Source organism: Toxotes jaculatrix, chromosome 2 (genome assembly GCF_017976425.1).
Source record: "Toxotes jaculatrix isolate fToxJac2 chromosome 2, fToxJac2.pri, whole genome shotgun sequence".
NCBI lineage: Eukaryota > Metazoa > Chordata > Actinopteri > Toxotidae > Toxotes > Toxotes jaculatrix.
In genome coordinates, this window is record NC_054395.1 from 5,825,845 (window position 1) to 5,851,204 (window position 25,360).

At 42.0% G+C, this 25,360-nt stretch overlaps 1 protein-coding gene across 2 annotated transcripts in view; it reads left to right on the forward strand.

Moving 5' to 3' along the window:
- plagl2 (pleiomorphic adenoma gene-like 2) overlaps positions 1-25,021 on the forward strand; it is a 41,706-nt gene extending 16,685 nt beyond the window's left edge. Inside the window, exons 1-4 of one of the 2 annotated variants that reach the window (XM_041045826.1) lie at positions 11,644-11,884; positions 17,391-17,557; positions 17,648-18,149; positions 18,881-25,021. In XM_041045826.1, the coding sequence (XP_040901760.1) occupies positions 17,809-18,149; positions 18,881-20,366 (1,827 nt within the window). In that variant the 5' untranslated portion in view covers positions 11,644-11,884; positions 17,391-17,557; positions 17,648-17,808 and the 3' untranslated portion in view covers positions 20,367-25,021. Of the gene's footprint in view, positions 1-11,643; positions 11,885-17,390; positions 17,558-17,647; positions 18,150-18,880 lie in introns of those variants that run through there. The other variant, XM_041045817.1, reaches the window with a different exon arrangement.
- Positions 25,022-25,360: the final 339 nt, after the last annotated feature.

Below are 25,360 nucleotides of genomic sequence, written 5' to 3' on the forward strand. Positions count from 1 at the left end.
TTTTATCTTCTAGTTCTTTAGGCCTGGTTTGAAGTTGTTCAGCCGCTGTGTGGTTGTTGTTGTTGTTGTGAGGATGTGAAGATGGCCGGTTGATCTCCCTCCATTCTCAGCTAGATGGCAGCATGGCCACCAAGAACCCAATCAATACTTTTACTGATCTATCAGTGGTTGATCTGATTCAGATCTGATTTAGTTCTACTGTGGTTTGCAGGGAATACTCTCTGCGTGTGGAGCGGCTGAGTCAGTGAGTTTTACCCTGACAGGGAGTGTTGCTAGTAGGAACAGAGGGGGCCGAGGATGGGTGTGCAGTAAAGAGCTGTGGTACGGATGCTGGGCAATCTGTTAACTATTTTACCCTCCATCTGAAACCTAAACCTTTCTCAGAGAAAGACAAAGCTCCTAACAGAGCTCCTTACATTCCCCCCACCCACCTACCCACTCTCTCTCTCAAACACACACACACACACACACGAAAAGTGCTGGAGAGGTAGTGAGGTGGAAGACCACCCTCTGGCATCCCAGTCATTCAAATGAAGGAGAAGGAAAGTGCTGTGTTAAAATGTGTTAATGAATAACTCCTGAGTTCAACACTCTTTCTGCACAGACTCCCTGTCAGTTCTTCCTTACTCTGTCCCAACAAAACCCTTCTTTCTCTTTCTTTCTTTTTACTTTTCTTTCTTTCTTTTTTCTTTTCTTTCTTTCTTTCTTTCTTCTGTATGTTACACCTGTCAACGTCCTGTTAATTTGCATTCTTTTATTGTGTTTTTGTTGTGTTAGCTCTGTGATGCTAAAATTAGATTTGTAATGAATTCATACTGGGTTAAAGTTCCAGCTTTCAGTTTTAATTTGTGCGTGTTTACACCCACATCACATTTGTAAATAATCACTAAATATAAGTAGACAAGTTAACAGAAGCTTAAACAGCTTAAATCCTTTGCAGCCAGTGACTCGCTGACGTCAGCAAACTATAGACATCAGCAGACATGCTGTGCTGCCACAGGCCTGTACTGCAGCCATCTTCTTCTTTTTTTTTTTTTTTTGTTTCTTTTAAACTTTGAATTCAGTTTTATGTAGCGTGCTCATGCTTTGGATTGAAGCCGACTTGGTGTTTCTGTAGACTTTACAGTAAAGGAACATTAAAAAGAACTTTGTGCTCCCTTGCACAAAGTCAGTGTAATGTCCCATTGAGCTGACGTGTGAATAGAGCAGAGGTCACTGTCTGGAGAGTTCATGGTGAGCGTGTGGGTGTTTTGATGACGTTTCTGTCCTCTCTCCTCACGCTCTGCTCAGGTGCCACCCCTCACCTAAACCAAACAGAGCATTTCCAATAGGTGAGGACGCGTCTGACATGGACAGTCTTCAGCTGTGTGCTACATGTGTGAAAGGGCAACTCCAAACATTGTGCAGAGTTCATATGTTAAAATAAATTATGTTTGCTAATTGTGGTGAAACCTCAGAGGTTTTACTGGTCTCCCATTATCAGGTTGCTTACCAGTTGTTTCTGAATGCCAAGCAGTAGAGTTTGAAATACTTTATTCCTCAGTGCCATGTTTCCATAGGCCAAGAGACACTAAAGAAATGAAGTCAGAAAGTTGCACATTGTTACACATTGTTAGTTTTGGCTGACAACAAGAAAACAATAGAATAGTTTCAGCTTTATCCTTTAAAGCTAAGAGTTTGTACTGTGCTGACATACAAAGGCAAAACAACCCAAAAATCTGTCTCAGTCAGATATTTAGAGATAGTATAAAACAAACATGTCTGACATCCATTCTGAACAGTGAGAAATATCCAGACAAAACAAGGTGATGAGTTGAACCAGGATAGTTTCTTCTTACTGCAGAGCATAACATGATATATCAGCAAATAATGACGTTTTTAGCAATTTCAGGCTAAGTTTACTTTCTGATGGTCAAAAACCTTCTTCTTAGTCACAGTGTAATTTTGTACCAGTCGTGGTTCATATATAAAAGTCTACAACTGGTTAATAGATACTAGAGCTGAAGCTAGATTCTACTATTCTGATACAGCAGCTGTGAGCACCACACAGTGTGTGGAGCTCTTTGGGATCATTTTTTTAATCTAACATGAAGCCAAAGCTTCTGTGGGTTAAAAACAAAATGAATGTAGCAAAAAAGTGGAAACAGAGAATTTTACAATGACACTGACAGTGGATTTAATGTGGATTGGTCAGGCTGTGGCCAGTACCTAATCACTTAATGTGGTCAGTATCAGTCAGGTGCACTGGATTTCATCCCTGAGACAGTTAGTTAGTTAACCTATTAATCAGAAAATTAACCAATCAACCAATCAATCAGCAGCCATCAGCCAAACATTCAGCGGTGTCAGCTTCTTAAATGTGTGGATTTGCTGCTTTTCTTTGTCTTATCCTATATGATAGTAAACCTTGTGTTTGAACCAGTGGTCAGACAGAAGAAGCCATTTGAATTTGTATTTACAGTATAAAAAGCGTTTTCCACCATCCTCTGAAGTTTTACAGTAAAAAAAAAACAACAACTAAGCAATAAAGTAATTTTCAGATGAATTATTATATTAGCTGCAGCTAACAGCTGAAAACAGCTGTTAGCTGCAGCTCTAATAGAAACCTGTACAACTGCTTCACCAGTGTGTATTGTGCATCTAGTGCAGGCCATATTTGTGTAGCTTCCCTTTCCCCTGTGTCCCAGACTGTGTGGCCCACCTCTGATCAGTTACCCAGTAGGACCTGCTCAGCTTCAGTACAAAGACTCATCTGTGAGCTCTGACACTGCAGAGCAAGAACGGATTCAGGTGAAGCTTAACGGGTGAAGCGGCACGTCTGTCAGGCCTGTGACTCTGGGACCTCAGCGTGTGATGTAGTTATTTGCAGTATACCTTATGTTTCTCTTTCAAAAATAACAAGAAATACAGAATGAGCCAATTTCTGTCTCTCATGCACAAAATGTCACGCTGCTGTTTTGAAGTGAAATACCCCCACGTGTATATCAGCGGCTGATGTTTTGAACATCTGTGTTCTGCCCTTCTCAGTCTTTTTTTTTCTCTTTCACTCTGTTCCTGTCAGCTGGCTGCTTTCTCTGCTCTTTTCATCTCGTTCTTGTTATGTTGTTGTGTTCTCTCTCTCTCTCTCTCTCTCTCTCTCTCCTGCTTGCTTGTCGCACGGCTGTCATCTGCTGAAGGTGCCTGCGGCCTCCGATTCTCAGAACGTGATCAAGTTTCAAAAAAATTCAAGGAATGCAAGCTACCCACTGCCCGTTTTTCAAGGCCCTGTTTATGCAAGAATGTTATTTTTACAAGTCTCTACCTTTAACCCCCCTCCCCGCAACCCCCACACACTACTTTCCTCCTTTTCCCTTCCATAACCCTGAACATCCTTTTAAAATACACAAGGAGAATGGATAAAGAAGGAACGGGGTTGGGTGTGGGGGCATTCAGCAAACAAGAAACAAAACAGAGGGAAATTAGCAGTCAAATGAGAGGGGTAAGGAGAGAAAAAAAAAGTGGAAAAGGCTGTGGGGTCTATTGAAACCTGTAGATTTCTGTAAACAAAAGCCCGTTGAACAATGCCTGTTGTTTTAAGCTGAGCTGACGTTGCCAAACTTAGAGATTGTTTGTTGCTGACCCCATCTGAATCAGAGAGAGCCAGTGGCAGCCCAGGGAAACAAAAGTGTCAGAGTCCCAGCGGCTGGATGGACTGGCTCAGACCACAGGCTTCATGTGTTTCAATCAGAGCAACTGGATAATCACTGTGTGCAAGTGTGTGTGTGTGTATTGTGCATCAGTCTTCTCATAGATACATGTTTTTTTTTTTTTTTTATTTGCTTGTTGAGCAGTAAACAGTTGACTATGACAACACTTCACCTCACGATACAAAATCTTTATTTTAGTACTATGGCATTAGAAAATAAAACAAATGCAAATAATCACAGGTCTGATTTAGCAAAACAGTAAAGATCTACTGTACATCTACACCTATGTGCAGCATAAAGTAAAGCCTCAACCAAACTGAACAAGGACTGACTGAATTAAAAATGTTCCGCAATTATTTACTGTGACAGCAAGTGTAAAATACTACTGAAATGTTGACCCAACTATATTCAAGGGTGTGAGGATAATCACCAGAAATTAAGATAACACAAAATGAACAATAAAGACAACAAACCAAAAAATCCCCTGAATCTGCATGAATCTGATTTCCTAAGAAGTGTTTAAAATTAACACTACCACACTGTATAAATGCTGCATTACAAGTAAAAGTCCTACATTCAAAATATTACTTAAAGTGAGACGATGTAAGTTTAGCTGAGCAGCAGAAACAGCGGCCTCTGTGGCCTAAAGTAGTAATTACATGTCACTGTGGCTTGAAATTCATTTGGACTGTGGATTTGAGCAGTGAAGGGTACGGGAATGGAGAGGAAAGGCAACACGTTACGATCCACATCATCTTCACATGCCACAGAAAATACAGTCTTGTGTTGATAACCAGCTAAGTTACAAATACAGTACAACCTAGTTCTGTTGTTTACAAGCTAGCACACTGTCATGTGCATTAATTCTTGCAAAATCCTTAAACATTAAAGTTTCTCTTATCAATTGTTCCTAATAAAAGTGAATCAAATAATAATGCGAAATATGAGACGAGTAGCTCACATTGATGAACCCACAGAAAACGATCACCCCGCTCTCCCCTCAGCTCTACTCCGCACTTTAGCATGTTTCAGCTCTCTGTTTTGGTTTTCTGGCCTACAACTTTACTGTTTTGATTCACTCTCATTAATTTTGTTTCCAGGCAGAGCAGGAAGCTGTTTTCAGCGTTAAAACACCACTTGTCCAGCACCAAACAGCAGACAGACACTGTTAGAGACTAGCTGGTAAACTGGAGCATTTAGCAGCTAAAGAGCCAGAGATTTTCCTGAGGGGGTGGTGGAGACCAAACAAGGGTTAAAAAAATGCAAATACTTGACTTATATTCATCAGGTGGAAATGAAAAACAAAAATCAAAATAAATTATAATGTTGTTCAGTGTTTGCTTCATATGGAAAACAGCTACTGTTTGCTAACGTGTTAGCCCTATCAATAATCAGCTTTCAAAGGCTGTTTAAACACTATTATGCAGGTACTGAGGTGTTACATTTAATTCTGTTGCTGTTATCTGGTGAACAGACAGAGTAGATGTTCTGATTTCAGACTCAATATTGCATATCTAAAACAGTGAATATTGTATAGTTATGTACTGTATATATGGTATGGCAAAGGCAGTCGTAAAAGTGTGCGTTTGTAGTGTCTGTAAACGCTCTGCTCTTTAAACATGATGGAGAGAGGAAGAGAGAGAGTGAGAGGGAGGGAGGGAGGGCGATTGGCGTGACGCCCACTGGCACTGTGCCCACATCTCCGGCTGCTGTGGAGCTCCGTGTCACGGTCAGGACTCCCTGCCAGAAGGGCTTTCCCCAGAATCACCTCTGCACACACACACACACACACACACACAGAGTTCTTCACACACCAAAAAACACATGCACACACATGCCTTAGACTCAGTCATGCTGCCCATGTGTTTAGTGTCAACATTTTGATAAAGCTTTCCAGAGCAAACAGTATATCCTGTGCTAATGGTCAGTTTTTTTAGTTCTTACCAATAAGGAGGACAAAGTGCGTTTTAACTGGTGTAAACATCATAAATATATACATATTGTTGTGTTTTGTTGTGCACATAAAAATGCTAAAGGTTCATCGGTGCACTTATTTAAGTACCCTATTGAAGAACAGTTTTGAAAACTTACTCTTCAGTATTTCTATTTTACATCTGTAAATTTTGAATGCTGGACTTTTACTTGACTATTTTACATTGTGGTATAATATTACTTCAACTTAAAGAATTTCATTACTACCCATTAAGGTTCAAGCAAAAATGATAATTTTTACATTTCTGGACAGAAGCATTGCACATATGATGTGATGTCACACATGAATTAAGATGCGTATTTTAAAATGAACATGTGATAATGCCTCTTGATGGAGTTACCTTAATTTTATCTGAAGGGGGGCACTAGAGGCTTCTCTACAGATAAAATGTAGTGTCTACTGATCTGTATGTGGTGGACAGAAAATGTAACAATGCACAATGTGTGCTGGAAATGTAGGTTACAGAGCTGACCTGTCCTTCAACAAACACAACAGAATGCTGCTCTTTTAATACTAGACTGGAAAAAGTAGAATCCATCCAGTATCTGTACCTGTTAGGACTAGTTTTCCACACACACACATGCATGTGCACCCGTCTTCCTATCATTTTTCAGAGAATGTCCAAGCCAACGTGTTGATGGTGATAGTGGTTGGTGAGAGAGGTTCTTCTAAAAACAAATACCCCCAATTTTTTTTTTTTCGCACATTAGCATCAAGAGAGACACCCTGTTGGTCTTTGTTTGTGGAGCCAGCTAATTCTTGAATTAGTCTCCACCAAACCCCAACCATCGTTAAAGGAATGATGTGTGTTACCCAGATGTCTTTCTGAATCTGATGGTACCAGCCTGCACTTGGAGAGAGGTTGACAGAACGAAGGAATGATAGAGAGAAACAGAGCGAGACGACAGGATGATACTGATGATAACAGTCGTGGCTGCGATGATGATGATGATGATGATGATAATGATGATGATGATACTGTTTTGCGTTTCTGCTAACATGCCGTTCCACTTTGATGTGGTCTGTGTTTGTGGGAGATGTCCTACAGTGTGCGCCAGCTTTTGCACATGAATATACACACTGGAAGACTTGAAACTAGCCTGCTTATTTTGATAGGTGCCTCCCAAACGCGTGCCGTCTGTGGTGACCACAGCAGGAGAGGATGGAAGGGAAACAGCTACAGAAACGAGGGAGAGATGAGGCTCCTAACAAGCTCAGGCTGATTTCTGGGTGTTTTAAACTGGCACGTGGGACAAAAAGAAAAGGAGGAGTGAGGGATGGAGGGTTGAACAGAGTGGAGGAGGAGCAGAGGCACTGGCAGGGAGGAGGAGGAGGATGGTGGGAAGGAGAAGCAGTGGATGAGGAGGGGGGATTAAAGTAGGACAATGAGTTGAAGATGCAAAAGGAATCTGATGCATGTCGTTGTCCCAACTTATTACTGATTTTATTTATTTCAGCAGCAGGAATCAAAGAGGCCTGAGGCAACTTGTCCATGTGTCCTCTTTGAAAGGTTTATCCTCTGTTAAGGTTAAACTGAAATCTGAACTTTCCTCACTTTCTGTGTAAAACTACACCGATGCTGCAAAAGACTACAGCTACCATGGATACTGTTTTCTGTCTCCTCCTTATCTAACTTACAAACACGAACACACGTCTCTTCTTGCACCTTAGCTTGAACAAGCGACCAAATATTAACTTCAATGGAAAAGTGTCCATCTAATGTCAGTGTGCAGGCCAGAAGCTAATTAGCTGCAGCATATTAAACAGCATGTAGAGGAACCTGTCAGAGTAAGCTGGGTCCTGTTAGATGCTGTTGTGGCCCTTGCTCTTCAGTACCACTATCAACAGCTGTCTGCTTGTGACTCTGTAGTGCAACTTCGTTTACTCCACCTTTCATTCCCAGCTGAGACTTGTGCTGTGTTTAAACCATAATAACAAACAGCTGAGTGGGCAAAAACCTTTCATGTCGGCCTCTGGCTTATAATTCTGAATCAGAAATATACATTTTTAACAGCGACAATATCTCCCACTTTGTGAAAATCACTTCAGACACATCCACAAACTGTGGTGTGTGATCTTTGAATAAAATATTCGCTGCTGTTCTGACTCTGTCTCCCATCACACCTACTGGAAAACGAGTAATCACTAACCAAAAAATTTTTTTATTTTTTTTTATTTATAATCAGAAAAGACATATAACAATATCTGTCTTATTTATGTATCTATTTTAATTTAAGTTAGACTTCAGGTTTTCCTGTGTGTGTGTGTGCTGTTGCTTGTGTGTATGTTTTTAAATGTTTTATTAGATGTGAGTCAAGATTTGCTGGCCTGTGCATTCATATGGGAAAGTATAGGCGAGGACTTGTTTATGTATGTGTGCGTGTGTGTTTGTGTGTGTGTGTGTGTGTGTGTGTGTGTGTGTGTAGTCTGAGAGTGTGTGTGGCCTGCAGTCTCACTAACAGACACATTCCCAGTGTCAAATAGGCAGAGTGGACTCAGTGTCACCCCCAACAACCTGACTGACCCCTACATCCTCCTCACCAGCTCAACACAGCACAGACATAGCACACACACACACACACACACACACACACACACACACACACACACACACACACACACACACACACACACACACACTGGACAGATATATTAGTTGAAGTTTAAAACGTAGTTAATGTGTTTCTAATATACTTGTAGTGTTACTTGCTCTGTTACCGTCACACTGTGTGTTTTTAATCATACTCCGGGAGGGTTTTTTGTGTCTTATATGACAAACATTTGCGTGTTGACAGTTTTACAAGACTAACTAGTGACACCATGGCTCTGTTGTGCTGCAGATGGATGACTGATGCTTACTGACTGTAACCATACAATCTCAGTAGATCATCTTGTTTTGATGATAAGAAGAAGTGTTTGCAGTTCGCCCTGAAGCATATTCTGGACATTTGTCTCCTTCATTCTTTCTTTGTATGACGTCTTTGGTCACACAGCTCTCTGAGCTGTGGGATTTTTGTTGTGAGTTTCACAGAGATCGGAGTCCTTTACCCTGGCTTTTCTGTTGATGAAATTTTGTAGGTGAGGCTGTTTTTTTATTTTTTGTATGTTCTAATGCTGTTTATATTTATGTCAGCGACCCTTAGTTATTGATGCTATTTACTGTGTCATGACCAGCCCACTGTGTAGACACCACAAACACCACTGCAATGGTTTATGTAGCTGATATCATGTCACTTTCTAATTGTTGACACCTGTGGATGATAAGTGCCTGACTGTTTGCTGGTAGATGCATATTTGTCTGCATGGGATTTCAGCCAGTTGCTGATAGGTTTGAGAGACACAAACTGTATGTGCAATGCAACACCTGTGAATACTGTTAGTATAACAGCCAGTATAACTGTCAGTATAACACTGTGGGAGCACAGCAGTGTGCGGACTCTGCCTCTTCTTTTCTGCAGATTAGGATTATGACTGTAAAAATGTTTCTATCCACTGGTTTTGATGTGCATTTTCAATTTGCAAACAAAAACCTTGTGTAGAAATGCAAATGCTAAAATATTGCGAAAAGATTTTACGCTTGGTTGAGGTGGAAATGTTTTTTTATCGAATATGTCATGACATACACAAAGCATGTGACATGTGAAGCATGTGACGTCCACTGAAGCTTTGGCTCCTCTGCAGTGGTTAAATGACACCTGACTGGAGAATTGACATCACTGCTAATCTCTTGTAATAGTTAAAAAAAAAGGGGGGTGAATAGAAATTCACTGGCATTTTCTTTTGTCAAAGAAAATGCCATTACATTTGGTTGGTTGGATTTGTTTTGTGCAGCTAACAGTTTAAATGCAAACTTATTCAGTTTACTATCACGCAAAACAAAGAAATCTGATTCTGTTTATTTATTTATTTATTTATTTATTTCAAGCAAATCACTGTTTCTGCTTCTGGAAATCCACCGCATCTTGTGCAGAGAGTGTTTAGATCAGTAAACCTTACATTATCTGAATGGAAGTTAAATCATTGTCGTGTTTACTCAGAAGGAAAATGTACATTCAAATGGGCATGAAAGCATCAGATAAAGTCTTAAATATAGCCTTTAAGTGTCTGTTAAAGGAAATGTAAAGACGTGTTTTTACTGGGTGGTAGCAGCAGGGTGAAGTCAGGAGAAGTAGGCAGTTCAGTAGTGAAGGTGTTCCTTGGTGACCGTTAGATGAGCCCTGCCTTCTTCCCCCTGAACCAGACCACAGCCAGGGCTATCTTTAGCCAGGACACCAGGGCAGCAGTGCTGGTTTTATGGCCACATCCCGGCTCGATGTGGCTGGGAGTAACTGTCGGGATGGGTGAGGGTTTGGCATGGCAGAGCTGACTCTTCCTCTTGCCCTCCACCCCTCTACCCCCCCTCCATGTGTAGAGCTTTACTCAGGGCCAGAAAACACATGCAGGAGAGGAACTGAAACCTGGTGGAGGAAGGGGGGGATGGAGTGAGAGAGGGGGAGGGAACACTGATGAAACAGATCAGGGGTTTGAGCTGTGTTGTTGCTACAGGCTCAGATAATTCATGATAAATCACATATCAAAATCGCAGGCATTTAATTTTCAAATTGATGAATCATCTACTTGTTTTATCTCTTCTTTAAATGCTCTGAATGCAAATTAAATATGTTTAAGTGGAGAAATCAGATTTGTGAAATGTGAATGTGAAAGCTTTTTGGGTTTAGACTTTAGGTCAAACAAAGCGTAAATGGTGTGATTAGCATTTTTTTTTATTGTTAACTGATATTTTATAAACCAAACAACAGATATAGTTGCAGCCCTACGATGCAGACTTATTCATTGAAAAAGCACAGTGGCTTTTTTTTTTCTTCATTATTTATTCTGTGTTATTCTCATCTATATCCTCTTTGCCTTAATAACCAAACATTCCTACAAAGTCTAATGTAACGTCATCCAGTCCCAGTCTGAATTTATCAAAGAAAAGTTTCAGAAACTGATGGCGGCCATGCTGCCTTCATCTGCCCCGTCTTCCAGTTCTGGTCAATGTGTTTAGTAAAGCATGACCTGCCACCCCCACCCCCCACCACCCTCCCTCATCTCTCTCTGGAGTCACTTGACTGGTGTAAAGACCTGACTCCACCACTGCAAATGACTCCTGTTTTCCCTCCCTTTTCCCGTTTTCATCTTCTCTTTATCCCGCTCTCTTTCTTCTGTCCTCAAGTTTCAGGTTTCACGCTGACAGTGTACTTCACCTTTATTATTATTATTATTATTATTTTATTTTTATTTTTATTTTTATTTTATTTATTTATTTTTTTATATATATATTTTTTTATTTAATCTTGTTTTTAAAAAGGGTTCTGGCCAAGATAGGCTGCAATAATGAGTTACAGATGCAAGACGCATTACCCAAAATATGCCACAAATTTAGAACTAAACAGAAATGTGTTTATGAAATCATGAATAACATGAATAATAAAAGATTTTGTCCTAATAACAGCATAAATGGCACCTTAAAACACCCCAAACTGTCCAAAACCACAAAAACACTTTTCTAATCAGTCAACAAATGAATGTCATGACTCTAAATGTTTTTGGTGACTCTGCTTTGTGTAATTTGAATTTAGAGACCTTAAACATTAATGAAACAGGTCTGTTTTTCATACAGTACAGGACATTTCTTGTTTCATCAATAATCACTTTCTATGTTTTAGTTCAAATGTTTGTGCAGCACGTTCATCTCCCCAGAGTACTTCAGCCCCTCTCCCCGTGAGTGCGGCTGTTGTCACCTAAGCTCCGGACGATGAACTCACTTTCTATATTTAGTTTGTTCGTATAGCTAAGTCAAGAAGCTTCTGTAGCCACAGTGTCCTGCTTTGTGGATCATGGTTGTGCAGAGGCTGCAAGCCTGCTCTGGTCTGGCCGGATTCGGTCCTGCGTCGTGCCACCAGCACCACGAAGAATCTGACAAACCCTGAAACCCCTCTCGCGTGTTTCTGTGAATGGCTGCAGCAGGCAGTGAAGGGGTTAATACCAGTCACTCAGCATGCGGGAGCCGTGGCGGGCGGGCAGGCAGGCAGTGCAGAGGCTGACCTCTGACCCCTCAGGAAAGGAATGTGGAAGCTCTTTCATCCAGGACAGAAACCAAAGACACCCGGGCGGTTGGAAAGTGGCGGTTCAATTCTGCTTTCAGCGTTTTTGATTAGGGGAAGTAAGCAGAGGTTCCATGTGAATGTGCTGTGGAGTGTTTGTCGTAGCTGCATCTGCCATTTTGGAATGAAGTTCCATCCTGCAGCAGTGTGTTTGTAACTTTGTGATCACTACAGCGAGGGTGAAGTGTGATTAGTGGTTGGAAATGGCTGCAGTTGTGCTGTTTGTGCTGGCGGAAAACCCTGGTTACGAGGCACCGTGTGCTCTGACCTAGAACCTACCACCTGGATAATGTGTTTGTAGTTATGAAACAAACAAAATGGTCATTACCTGTTACTGACACGTAGCTACAGATTATTGTCATTATCTATCTATCTGTCCGTTTTTTTCTTGATAAATCAGATAATTTATCTTCACCCTTCATAAGTTTTCCGCCTTAAATTTGCTTGTTTTTCCAGGGAAGCTCTCCAAAACCTGACGTATGTGACGTACGTTCAGATTTCAGGTCGGCTGAAATGTGAGAACCATCAGAGTGACTCATCAAACAATCAACTCGTCCTTTCAGCTCTTACTTTTCCCTTCATCAGAACATAATTAGTCGGCTGATGAGTCAGTCATAATAATAGTGATAACAGTAAACATGCTTTCATTATTACTAACACTTACAGTCACTTGAAATAAAAACAAAATTCCATCTGTTTAATTCTTTTAGCTTCATGTTATAACACACCGTCGACCTGTAGAACCAGAGCTGAATAACGTAGTATTACTAGTACAGTGATTATTCAAAGGACTGGTTTAAATCATTCACAGAAAATGAATTGTCTCATCTTCTGAAACCTAGTCAGTCAGATTTATACCCTCTCATTGTAGTTTATCAGACGCAAGTTGAGCAAAACATCATTTTCAGAAGCAAACAGCAGGCAGTTGTTGTCCTCTATCACCTGATTAAGACAGAAATTCCAAGTGTGCGTCGCTGGCATCCAGTGTCTGTTCTCACTCTCTTCAAAGCGGTGAGGAGAGGAACATGACTACTTTTACTTGTTATGCAGGCCATCAGGAAGCACTTGATAGAGAGAGGGTATGGCTCCATTTTCACTTTCCAAGTGCTTAAACATGAGTGCTAGTGAGTGTGCCAGATACTTCTAAACGCTGGGTGGAAGCTGAGAAATATTCTGTGCTCACTGTTGAATGAGGACAACTGAGGATGTTAAATCCAAGGTTTAGATTTTCAGGGTTTTGTGAAATCTACAACCAGTTTAAAAGAACTATAAACAAAGTTGACAACAATGTAAAGGATTAAACTGATGAAATAAAATTACACATGACCTTTTAAGCAGAACAACATATTTTGATTTTTTTTTAGGTTTCTAACCCTGTTCTGCACTATGTTAATCTGTATTAGGAGTGAAAAATGTCAGAAAACCTTTTATCATAATGGAAAATAACACCCCTACTATATATGTGTGGTGGGCAAGAACAAAAAATAATGAATTAATCAGTATATAAAAACTTACGTAAATGAGGTATTATTTCTTTTTAAATATTCCTTGTTTGTCACGTATAGACAGTGTTAGTACTGTTGCTGTGAGACCAGTGTTTGTTTGAGTGCATCTGAAGAAGCTTGTACTGTGTATCACAGTTGATCAGAGCTGAAAACGGATGGTGATGGATTTACTGTGGGGAGGGTTTACAGTAGCATGTGAAGTGAACTGCAGTGACACATGCAAGACAGATCCTAATGCACAGGCTGGTTGATCCTTGGACATAATGAGCTTAGTGAAAAGTTGTGTAAATTTATTGGCTGATAGAAAATCAATAACCACAGGTAAGAAACCTGCTTGGTCACAGGTCACAGGTGTGTGTAGAGACATGTCCATATGTCTCCACTGTAAAATGAGTGTCTTACCAATCACACTGATGTGCTCTGCCCTACAAAGGCAGAGAGTAGTAACTACAGAGAAGCTGAATTTGGTTTAAATCTTTCAGGCTGGTTGTGGTTGCAATGCCTTACATTTATTTCTCTGTAGGGATATTTTTACTCCTGCTTTTGGTATATGTCAGTGTGTCAGCTGTTGAAGTTATACTGAAATGTTGGTTAACTGGACTGGTCTGGGTGGTCTCTGATTGGATTAATTACAGCCCAGCCTGATTAGTTATTTTGGATAACACAGTGAGAGCTTGGGAGAAAGAAAGTAAATCGATTTTGGTTCAGCTATGGTTTGCCACTAGCCAGCTTTCCCTTGATATGACTGGATTTTTACCAGTTATTGCACTACATCACTAATAAAAGCAAGATTTCAGGAGAGGAAATAGTTTAAGCAGGTGGGGGTGATGCACAGGGAAAATCAGTATCTCACAAATTATTTTGCGATGTATGTAGAGTTTGTAAAGAACAGAAATACAATAATAAAATGATGATGATGATGGCTGAATTCCATTTAGCTGCTTCAGTTCCTGGTCCTGGTACTGGTCATACTGACTCACTGCCACATTTGAGTAGAACAGAGCCGGTGTTAATGTTATTGGTAACAGCTCTGCTTCTCCTGCTATGATGAGTCAGAATGGCCTTAATGTGATATCAGACCTGTTTAGTAAACACACAAACTTCCTCTTTATTTTGGTGTTTACTAAGTGTTGCATCTGGTTATAATCTGTTTGTAGGAGATTAGTTTGTGTTGCCTTCTTTCAAAATAAGACAGAATTCTGTAATGAAAGCTCAGCATGTCACTACAAATAACATTTAAGTAAAATAACATGTTACTGTACAATCAACATCAACACATGACATAAAATCACATTTTAAATGATTTTCGTATCAACCAGAGTATCACTGCTTGAGGTGGTATTGGTGGCCAACTTGAATAAATAGTAACATTTAGGTCAATATCATGTGTAAAACTGAAGAAACCACACAACATTTTCATTGAAAAGAGAGTCTGTGTGTATACGTAGTGAAAACATTAAAACATTGCACAGGTCAGTATGAGTCATTTGGGCTTGTCCAGGCCTGAGGACGTCCATGTGTAAAGTTACCTCTGCGCACGGTCTGTCATGGTGTCTCCTTTGTGTTCAAGCTCTATTTGGGAAACAGAGCTTGAACTTGACGGTGTTGATTCTCTTCATTGTACTGTATCTGCCTGTCTGTGCGCATGCTTTTGTGAGTGTGTTTGAGCATGCTGGCTTTGGGGAGGGGCGGGGGTGGGGGTGGTGTATATGATGTTGCATTCGGCTTGACCAGAACTCTTTGTGTTGTATGTGCTGTTGTGTGCGGAGGAGAGAGGCAGGGCAACACGGCATGGTTCAGGCCAGGAATGTGCGATGTGGGTAGGCTGTACAAAAGAGCCGGGCTCCCTGAGGGTGGTCAATGGGACGGGTGTCACCCCCCTGCACCAGCGGCGCCGCAGTGAGTTTTGAAGGGGGGCAATCCAGCTTTGGATGACGTAATAGGCTAGTGAACTTTTTCACGTCAACTTCCTTTCAATCTCAAGCCCAGCCTATTATTTTTATACAAATAAAACATGGTAAGAAATGCATTCCCTCTTCTCATCGGGGTGCCACCACATCAAAACACTGGCAGTTTTTTTCTTTTTATTAGCTCAGTGGTCCGTCCGCCAACAAGCGATGAGCTCACAAGGACTTCTACAGTGCACAGTGCTCTTTGAGAAACATGTCATGTGTGTTCTTACATTAGAAATTAAGGACAAGTGGGTGCAACTCTAAAGGAGCGTCCTGACTCCTGGCTTCTGTTGATAAGGACCCTTATGTTTTTCACTCTGAGATCTGTTCCACTGTAACCAGTCAACCAACCAACCACACAATATGTTTTTTTAATAAAGTCTGAAACAGAATCTAAATTCATGGCTTATTAAAACTTTACATTCAGGATACCTACTAACATCCAAACAGATAGCACCGCAGCAGAGCAAGGTTTAGTCACCTAGGTTTATTTTCCAGTCCACTCAAGTACTGAGTGGCCCTGTCACTCCCAAAGCAGAAGCTATTCTGGTCTCTGCTACAGTACATTTACAAAGCTAATACTTTGTAAATGTCCAATTCATCAGTTGGGTCTTTGTGGATTTGCAGGAAAAGTTGTTAAGGCGTTTCTCTGTCACTGTAGATCAGATTCAGGTCTTGAAACGATGGAGACGTGAGAAACTCCGGACAGCTGTGGCACAGTGAGGCAGAGATGCAGTATCTTTACCACTTTATTACCATACAAGCTGAAAGTGGGGGGGGCAAGAAGTCTCTCTGCCCCCCCTGTTCCAGTGCCTGTGCCCTGCACCCCCCCCCCCCCCCCCCTTCTGGGTGATGACCACCACACGACGCTACAGCTGTCAGTTCCTCTTAACCACCACTGTAAATACACACACATTATGAGAACAAAAACAGATGTATGCACATGTACACACTAATATGTGTGCGCATAGGCACGCATGTGCATACAAAAAAAACGACATGACCAGACACACACAGCTCTCATTTGTACATGTTTTAGCCACACTTACCGACCTGTGGATACATGTACGTGCACCTACGCTGTACAGTATTTCAATGTAACATGTAAAACTAAGAAGCATCTGCAAAAACACTCAAAGCAGATTCCCGCATATTTGCTGTCTTTCTTAACTCATTGACCTCTCACACAGAAAGGATGCCATTACATTTGGAGCCGTGTATGTATGTGCAGACCTTGTGCATGTGTGGTGCATTCTGTCACATACGCCCACATGTGTTTACGACGCTCAGCTTCACGTGACTGATGCTCGGAGCACGGCTGACATTGCGATCAGTGTTGTGTCTGCTCAACCTTGGACTTAGCTGGTGTGTTAGCTAGCAGGGGGTCGCAGAGGTCAGTGAGGGTAAATAAGGGACTGCACAGATGACAGGGAGAGGGGAGTTCATCTGGTCTCTCGGAAACACAACTCAAAATAGTTCATTTTGATAAACAACTGCAGGTCAGTAACTGCTGTGGTGCAGACTTCAGAGTTTGTAACAGTTTTGGCTGTTGTTGTCAGGAATTTGTTGAATTCAGGGTGACAGGTAGTGCTGGTTTCAGGAAGCATGACACTGCCCCACACCCATCATCCCCCCTCACAACCCTCTCTCTTCCCTGGGGGTTGTGTGTGTTTCTGTGTTTTCCCAAGGATTACAGGAGCCTTATCCAGTTTCATAACAAGTACATACATGTACACACACAAAGCTGGCTTTGTGCACCACGCTGTCATCTGAAGACACACATGATGAGCGATAAGGCTATGTAATTACATTCAGTCTTCACATATCGTTATACAAATAAAGGTATTGTGCTGTGACTTTGATTGAGAGTCATCAGTCACAAACAGTTTTTTTGCTAATCCTTTGCAGTTCCTGTCATGTTCGTCAGACTAGTCGTTCGGCTCCCCCTAGTGAGCTCAGGGGAAACCTGCTTTTAAGGAGTAATTTGCAGAAGTCATATTATGACTCAAGCCTGTTGAATTATCGACCGGAGAGGTTTCATTTCATTTTATTTGGTTTTAGGCAGGAGTCACTTTTAACCCTTTGTCATGTTTGCTCTGTCCTCACAGGTCAGTGAAGATGCAGAACAGTATTTCCCACTCACCCCCAACCATAGCTGTTGGGACTGGGTGAGGAGGAGAGAACACGAGAGAGAAGGAGAGGAGCAACTGAAGCAGAGAGAGAGAGAGAGAAGGAAAGTGCAGAGACTAAAGTAGGACGAGTAGGATTTTAACAGGTAAAAATGAGGTTTTATAGGAAAAATATTTTCTGTATTGCTACAAACTTGAAAACAGTGTCAAAGCATGTACCTTCTATCTGACCTCAGATTTTGGATCACCTCGATGTTGCTGCTGGATTGTCGGCCTTTCCTGTGAGCTGTCAGTCACCCTCTTTTTTGACAAACCACCCCTGCAACTTCCCACGTTGAGCCTGCAAGGCAGGGGAGCCACAAGTGAGTTTTCATGGCAGCGGCACTCTAGGGCTGCCATGGCAGCTGCTGCCGCTGATGCCTCACACCGTATTACCGCACTGACGCCGGAGGAAGAGGGACGACGGACTGCTGCCAGGCTGTTTGGGAGCGCCGCCCCACTGCCACGGACAGAGAAAGAGAGAGAGAGAGAGAGGGGGAAAGAGAGAGAGAAGGAGAGGCAAGAAGGAGGAGAAGAGGTAGGGAGAGCAAGCGGGAACGAGTGTTTGGTGTGCGGGGCTCTGTTCGCCTCACAGGAGAAGCTGCGGGTCCACGGCTTGAGTCACACAGGAGAGAAACCCTTCCACTGCTCGCAGCCACACTGTCCCAAGGCCTTCAGCTCCAAATACAAACTCTTCAGGTATAAAGCCTTAATCACATCGCACACTGAGGTTTAGTGTCTTTCAGCTCAATGTTTCACAGCCTGCTACTTTGTTGTTTTGGTTCATACTCACCGATTTCATTAGCTTTCTTCCCAGAAGCAGCAGGCAGCTTTTTTTTAGTGCCTTTCAGAAAAGCTCTGATAAAGCCAGCGTGCACTTCATGTCCTGCTTCAAACAGCATACACACAGTTAGCAACAGGTGCATGACCACAGTGGAGCATTTAGGAGCCAAAGAGCCGGAGATTTTCCTCAGGAGTTGGCGGAGACCAAAAACAGAGCTAAAAGAACTGTGAATATTGGAATAATGGACGCCTCCAAATGAAAGCTAATGTTGGTCTGTTTGCTAACACATTTGCCATATCAGCTTTATAATGTGATAAAATGTCAATGTTGTGTTTACAGCTTGTGGCCTGAAATTCAATCAGTGCAGTTTTAAATGACTAAGTCTCATCAACATTCAAGGATGTTGGGTATCTGGTGAATCACAGGAAGTGGTTCCAAAATCCATTTTGGGTCCTGGCTGTAAACCATGGTGACTCATTTCTGTATATATGAACAGATGGGGTTAGACCGAAAGGAATTCATGCCTCACTTTACCATGAACACTACCAGCAGACTGAATAATAAACATGACAATAAGACAAAGAATGTTACTTTCCCTAAAACACCCCTACTATTCACAGTTTCTCTTTCTCGTGCTCCTTTGCAGGCATATGGCCACACACTCTCCACAGAAGACCCATCAGTGCTCATTCTGTGAGAAAATGTTCCACCGCAAAGACCACCTAAAAAACCACCTGCAGACCCATGACCCCAACAAGGAGGCCTTCAAATGTGAGGAGTGTGGGAAGCACTACAACACCAAGCTGGGATATAAGCGCCATGTGGCCATGCACTCTGCCACGGCAGGGGATCTCACCTGTAAAGTGTGCATGCAGAGCTACGAGAGTACACCTGTTCTCCTGGAGCACCTCAAGAGTCACTCTGGGAAGTCTTCGGGCGGTGCCAAGGAGAAAAAACACCCGTGCGACCACTGTGACCGTCGTTTCTACACACGGAAGGATGTGAGGCGGCACATGGTGGTCCACACGGGCCGAAAGGACTTCCTGTGCCAGTACTGTGCCCAGCGCTTTGGCAGGAAGGACCACCTGACACGCCACGTGAAAAAGAGCCACTCACAGGAGCTGCTGAAGATCAAGACGGAGCCTCCGGATATGTTAGGCCTTTTAGCTTCTGGATCGCCACCTTGCTCTGTGAAGGAGGAGCTCAGCCCCATGATGTGCGGCATGGGTTCCAATAAAGACCCCATGATGGGCAAACCGTTCCCCAGTGGGGCCCCTTTTCCAATGGGCATGTACAACCCCCACCATCTCCAGGCGATGTCTAATACTGGGGTGGGTCACCCACACCCGTCCCTAATGCCCAGTTCCTTGTCTGCAGCTATGGGCATGGGTTGTCACATGGAATCCCCTGGATCTATTCACCCACACTCCCATCATCACCACCATCATCACCACCATCACCACCACCACCATTCCCCTCCATTGCCCCCACACCACCAGCCTCCGGCTCCCCAGCAGCAGCACCAGCCCCAGCCAGCCCCCAAATACCAGCTGGGATCTACCTCATACCTGCTGGACAAGCCCTTGAAAGTGGAGATGGAGAGCTTCCTCATGGATCTGCAGAGTGGCTTGCCAGGCCCGGTTCCCTCTGCAGAGCCCCACGCTGCTGCCTCGCCCCCCAAGGACGGACTGGAGCCCACCTCGGGCCTGACGGATGAGCTTTGCGGGGATCCCCTCCTGTCCAAGAGCCCTGCGGTGATCGCTGAGTCTCTGTGTGCTGCTAACATGGACTTCTCCCACCTGCTGGGGTTCCTGCCCCTCAACCTGCCCCCGTACAGCGCCCCCATGAGCACGGGAGGGCTGGTGATGGGCTACACCTCATCTGCAACCTCCTCCACTTCTTCCTCCTCCTCTTCCTCATCTCTGCACGCTGCCGAGCCCCATGCTGCAGCAGTCGCCGCGGCAGCAGCTGCCGTCGCCACGGCACCTCTTACCTCTTTGCAACCGCAACCTCAGGAGCAGCAGAGCTCCAGTGGGGGTCTGGGCCTCGGACCCCTGCACCCCCTCCCCCCAGTGTTCAGCTCCAGCCTTAGTACCACCACACTGCCTCGCTTCCACCAGGCCTTCCAGTGAGGAGAGCGGGCCCTCGGCCCAGCCCTGCCCAGCCAAGACGGCCCCCCAATGCCAGCCTCAGCTCAGCTCAACTTGGATATTTTGAGCTTTGGTTCTTTGTAGAACCTGATCAAAAAGTTGGAGAATTAGAATAAACAAACACACAAATGAACACTTAGAAGCCTTAAATGAAAGCACACAAAAGCTTTTGATTGAGCCTTACATGGAAGTTTAACCCCTTTGAGCACAAAGGAAAAGGTGAGAAAAGAAGTTGAAGCAGCTTTTATTTGGGCTTTTTTTTCCTATCCTATAGTTATACGATGTATTAACCCTTCTTTTTTAATTTCCATTTACTTCCCCTTTTATCCCCCTTCATCCCCTATGTAGTAGTATAGAGGGCAGGATCAGTAGGCCAAAAGGCGTGGTACTGCATACTTTCTAATGTAATAATTTAAAAAAAAAAATCAAAGATAATTTTTAGTGAAGATTGTCTGTCTTGTTGTGACCCAGAAAAAATATAGTTTGAAGTGGATATTTTGTTTTACTTTATTTTTCTTTTCCAAATGTAAGAACATGGTAGAATGTGTCTCATCTTGAGTTCTGAACCACCCACTCTAATTACTTAAACTGCCATGATTAGTATGGAGAGGAGAGAGATTAGTGAAGGAACGAAGAGAGATGGACATTGAGGTAACAACCGAACCTTAACTCTAAAATCCTCCTCTGAACAGCTAGGCCAGAGCCACAAAAGCGACCCCTGCCTCTAAAAAAAGTGCTCTTCAGACAAGAAAAAAAAATTTAGATGAAAGTCACAATTATTTTTTTAACTGTAACTGATGTGCTCCTAGAGTCAGGTCAGTTTGAATGAAAATAGCTCACTAAATGAAAAACAGAGACCTGTGTCACGACTGATAAGAGTCCTCTGTTTCCTGCCAAACTCAAGGACCAGTCACACACATGGCCACACATTTATAACGAAAAGAAAAAGAAACGTTAAAGTGTGTGAGCTGGTTGACAATGGTGTATTATCATGCTGGCTTTTTTTTTCTTTTTTTCCCCCTTTTCCTCAAGAGAAGCACTTTTTTTAGCAGAAGGCACTTCATCTTTAGGAATCTCCTTGGGAAACCTTTAGTCTCCCTCCACGTGACTTCTAGAGGTTTTCACTGCCTGAGACTTTGTCCTCGCCCGTAGTCCCCTCACAAGACCCAGAATCCACCTGGTATCGCCTGTGAAGGCTCTCTTTCCTTCACCTGTCTTCCTTTCAGCATTGATCTTTAAAAGTTCCCGTGGTAATGATACACTGCAGCCGTCTCTCGGCTGCCCGACATATCTATAACATAGGCTATATTTTTGGAATATAATACAGACACATCTTTACGCAGTCTTTCAAAAAGATGCCTCATCATGGTAATGATGAACCCTGACATATGTGAATGGCAAAAACAAAAAAGAAAAAAAAACAGGAATTACAGTGACAGATGAGGAAAAATGTGTTGAAGAATGTTATTGCAGTGTACGAAATATCTCAAAAATGAATATTATAATTGCTTTTATCTCAGTAAGGTGTATTTTAGGTAGATGTATTAAAACTAAGTGATGATGTTTTTGATGTCTGGCAGGTTTACATTTGTGTGTATCTTGCATTTTTGATCAAACAAATGGATGAAGTATTAGCTTTTTCCCTTAAGCTTTCTCTGTCATATCCGATCTTTACCTTTACATGTACTTGAGTTAGTGTAGTGGAATCAGAACTGTGGATGGGAAATATCTATAGAAGGCTGTTAGTGGCTTAATAATCGAGTAGGATTTGAACTAGATAGATTGTGTCATAGGGATGCTGACATGGATGACCTATGAATTAATGACTGCAGGTCTTAATCCAGTCGAATATGTGACCCCTGGGCTGTGGTGAAATCCCAGCCGATCTCACCCTCAGCTCAGTGGTTTTGGAGATCTTGGAGTTTAGAGCCTTTCTAACCATTCACCACCAGCCTAAAAACAACCTGAGCCCAAAGTTAACCTAAGCCTCAAAGTGAAATAGGTGCTCTTTATCTAATGTTCTGTCTGTGGCATGACCAACACAACTGGCATAACCATAACTTCGCACAGGGCTGAGCTCCTGCATCATTTGTGATAGTTCATTTTGTGCGTAAACGTCGTTCCAGTCATAGAAGAAGACCCGACCACTTTGCCTTTAGCAGTCATCTTGCCGCAGGCAAACCCCTCCCACCATTAAATGTTGAGTTAAAAAAAAAAAAAAAAAAAAAAACGAACAGAAAAGAAAAAACAGGAAAAACATAGCACATAAAAAAAAGAAAAATAAAATACATATTGCTGCTTTTAGCTACGGTTGCTGATGGACGACAACTGTAGACCACTAGAACATTTCAATTTTTTTTTTTTTTTTGCAAGATGGACAGCAACCTGAAAACATGCACAAACAGAACCGACAAAGTGTTCATCAGCCCTGGCCCCAGCCCCAGCCACCCCCCACCCCCCCATACTCCTCCTCCTCTTCTCTCAGCTGCTTTGTAGAGTCAAAGGAAAAGGGTCTGAAAATACAGCAATATCTGGAAGAACGCAGTCACTGAATTCCCGGGCTTTGACATTCAAAGCACAGGGGGACACATGACTGACTGCACGACTTGGGGTATTGCTTATAGTCATATATTTGTTTTGTTTGTTGTCATATGATATATTATTTTCTGTTTGTATAAAACAGGACCTCGAAAAAAACAACACAACACATCACCTCATTTTTATTTGTTTTTATTTTTCTTACCAAAACCTGGGGAGAAGAAACTACATTTTTGCACAATAGCGTGTTACAAAATGCTACAAGTGTAATCTGAATTTTTATACTGTAGGAAACGAAACCCCGACGACGAGCAGCTGACGGTCCCCTGTGTGTTAGACAGGTGAATATTCCCCGTGGAAGGGGGGAGCAGCTGAAAATTCAGAATCAGCAAGCGCCAGTGCTGAAAAAAACTTCCCCACAGTCTGACTGTTTAATCACAGCTTCATAGCTAAAATCGAAGATTTTATATTCCAAGTTCTGAACTGATTTGAAAGTTAATTTACTCTTATTAGTCTCCCCCCCTGGAAAGTCATTATTGTGATGATGGCTCTTGTAAAATGATCAAAGTTTTTATTGATCCTAAATAAATTAGATGTTGGCACCTTTCTGATAATTTACAATATATTAAAAAGAAAAAGAAAAAGAAAAAAGGCAAGATTCAAATTTGACCTTTATTATGAGCTTAAAGAAGTAGTTTTTAAGAAAAAGTCTCTTGGCTTAAGTCAGATTTGTAGCAATCAAATTGAGCATTTATATTTTTGTAACAAATATTCATTTACTCAAAAAAAAAAGAGTTAAGAAAAAGCTTTTGGCATGTACTAAGTTTGTCCTCCCTGGGTTTCTGTGAGCTAATCTGAATTCTAGCACTTTCAACCTTTAAAAAAAAGAGTATTTTTTTCTTTTAAAATTTCAGCTTATATGTTCATATGTTTTTAATTTTGTATTGATCCTGTACATTAGTTTGATGTGTAGACTTTATCAACCTTTGTGTATTTCTCTTCTCCAAAAGAATAACAGTATTTTTGATAGACCTTTCACTAATATCCTCCTATGTAAGAGCCCTCTGCCCCTTCTCCTTTGAAATTTTTTTTTTTTGGGTAACCAGCTTTGCCTTCTTTCTCATAAATTTATCTAATCAACCTCTACAGCCAAGTGCTTTTAAAGAACAGCAACAACAGATCTCTTATTCTGAGGCGGTGAGAAACCGAGTGTTGTCAGGAGACTGTCAAAGCCACAGCCTGACCACAGCTTACCACTGAAACGCTGTTGCAGCAGAGACCCATCTGGAGGCCATTTTAGAGCAAGGAACTGAACAAAAATTAAGTCAGGAGTGACCCCAAAATATAGCACTTAAAACATGCAGCCGTGGTCACTGCTAAAAGGAGCAACTTCCTGCTCTAATGGCTCGTATGTGTGAATGACGTCACCATGTTTCAGGAGTTAGAGCTTCGGTTTGTCACTGTGGAGCGAGTCAATGTGGCTTTAAATAATTAACCTTACTAAACATAAGCTCATCCAGTGGTCGAAAAAGTAAAATATTTGGATTTTTTAAAGACGGAAGTGAAAAGTGTGGTCAGGTCGTGCTTGTAGCTGTGAAACACAGACAACGGATCTCACGCTGGTGTATCACCTAAGCTCACGTTGGTCATAAGCTCATAAGATTTATCAGAGATGTTTCCAGTGAGACTCACCCAGGACTGGGTCGGTCATTCTTCATAGTGGGATCATTCTGTTTCTAGACTCGTACCACAGTCTGCATGGAAGCCCAGTTCTGAAAAGAGAAGAAAAGAAAAACATGGAAAATAATAATTAATAATTAATTATGAGACACTAAATCAAGATTATGAACTTGACTTGTAACATTAAAAGTTACTACTTTACACAATTTATGGCGAAATATGTGATGTTAAGTCATATAGTCTAAATTCTGACTTAAAATTTTGAATTAGTATCATAACTTAGACTTAGTCAGAAATTTGACTTAGTATTTCAGAATGTTGAGTGTAAGTCATTTTGACCTACCAATAATCTGGACTTTTATTTAGTAAGTTTAGTAAAATATGTATTTACTTGCTTCAGTGAGTCAAAATTGTTTTTACTATTACTTTTTTCTTTTTCTTTTTTTTTTAAATTTTGTTCATGGTTCTGGCAGAAATGGGCTTCCATACCCTGAGCTAACACAGGAAGCTGATACCAAGTCAGCGTGAGTGTGAAACACTTGATATAAAACGGATGCTCCCCGTGACCTCTGACAGTGGTGTTGTTCTGTTCCTTGGCTTGGCTGTAGATCCATTACCTCGACCTGCACCTACTAGGGATGCACTTATCCTCACCTTTTCCTCTTTACTAGTAGGTGCAGAACACGAAATTTTAAGGGAATTTGTTCATCAGTTTAAGCCTGAAAAAACTGACTTGATTTTAACAATGCTCTCTCTCT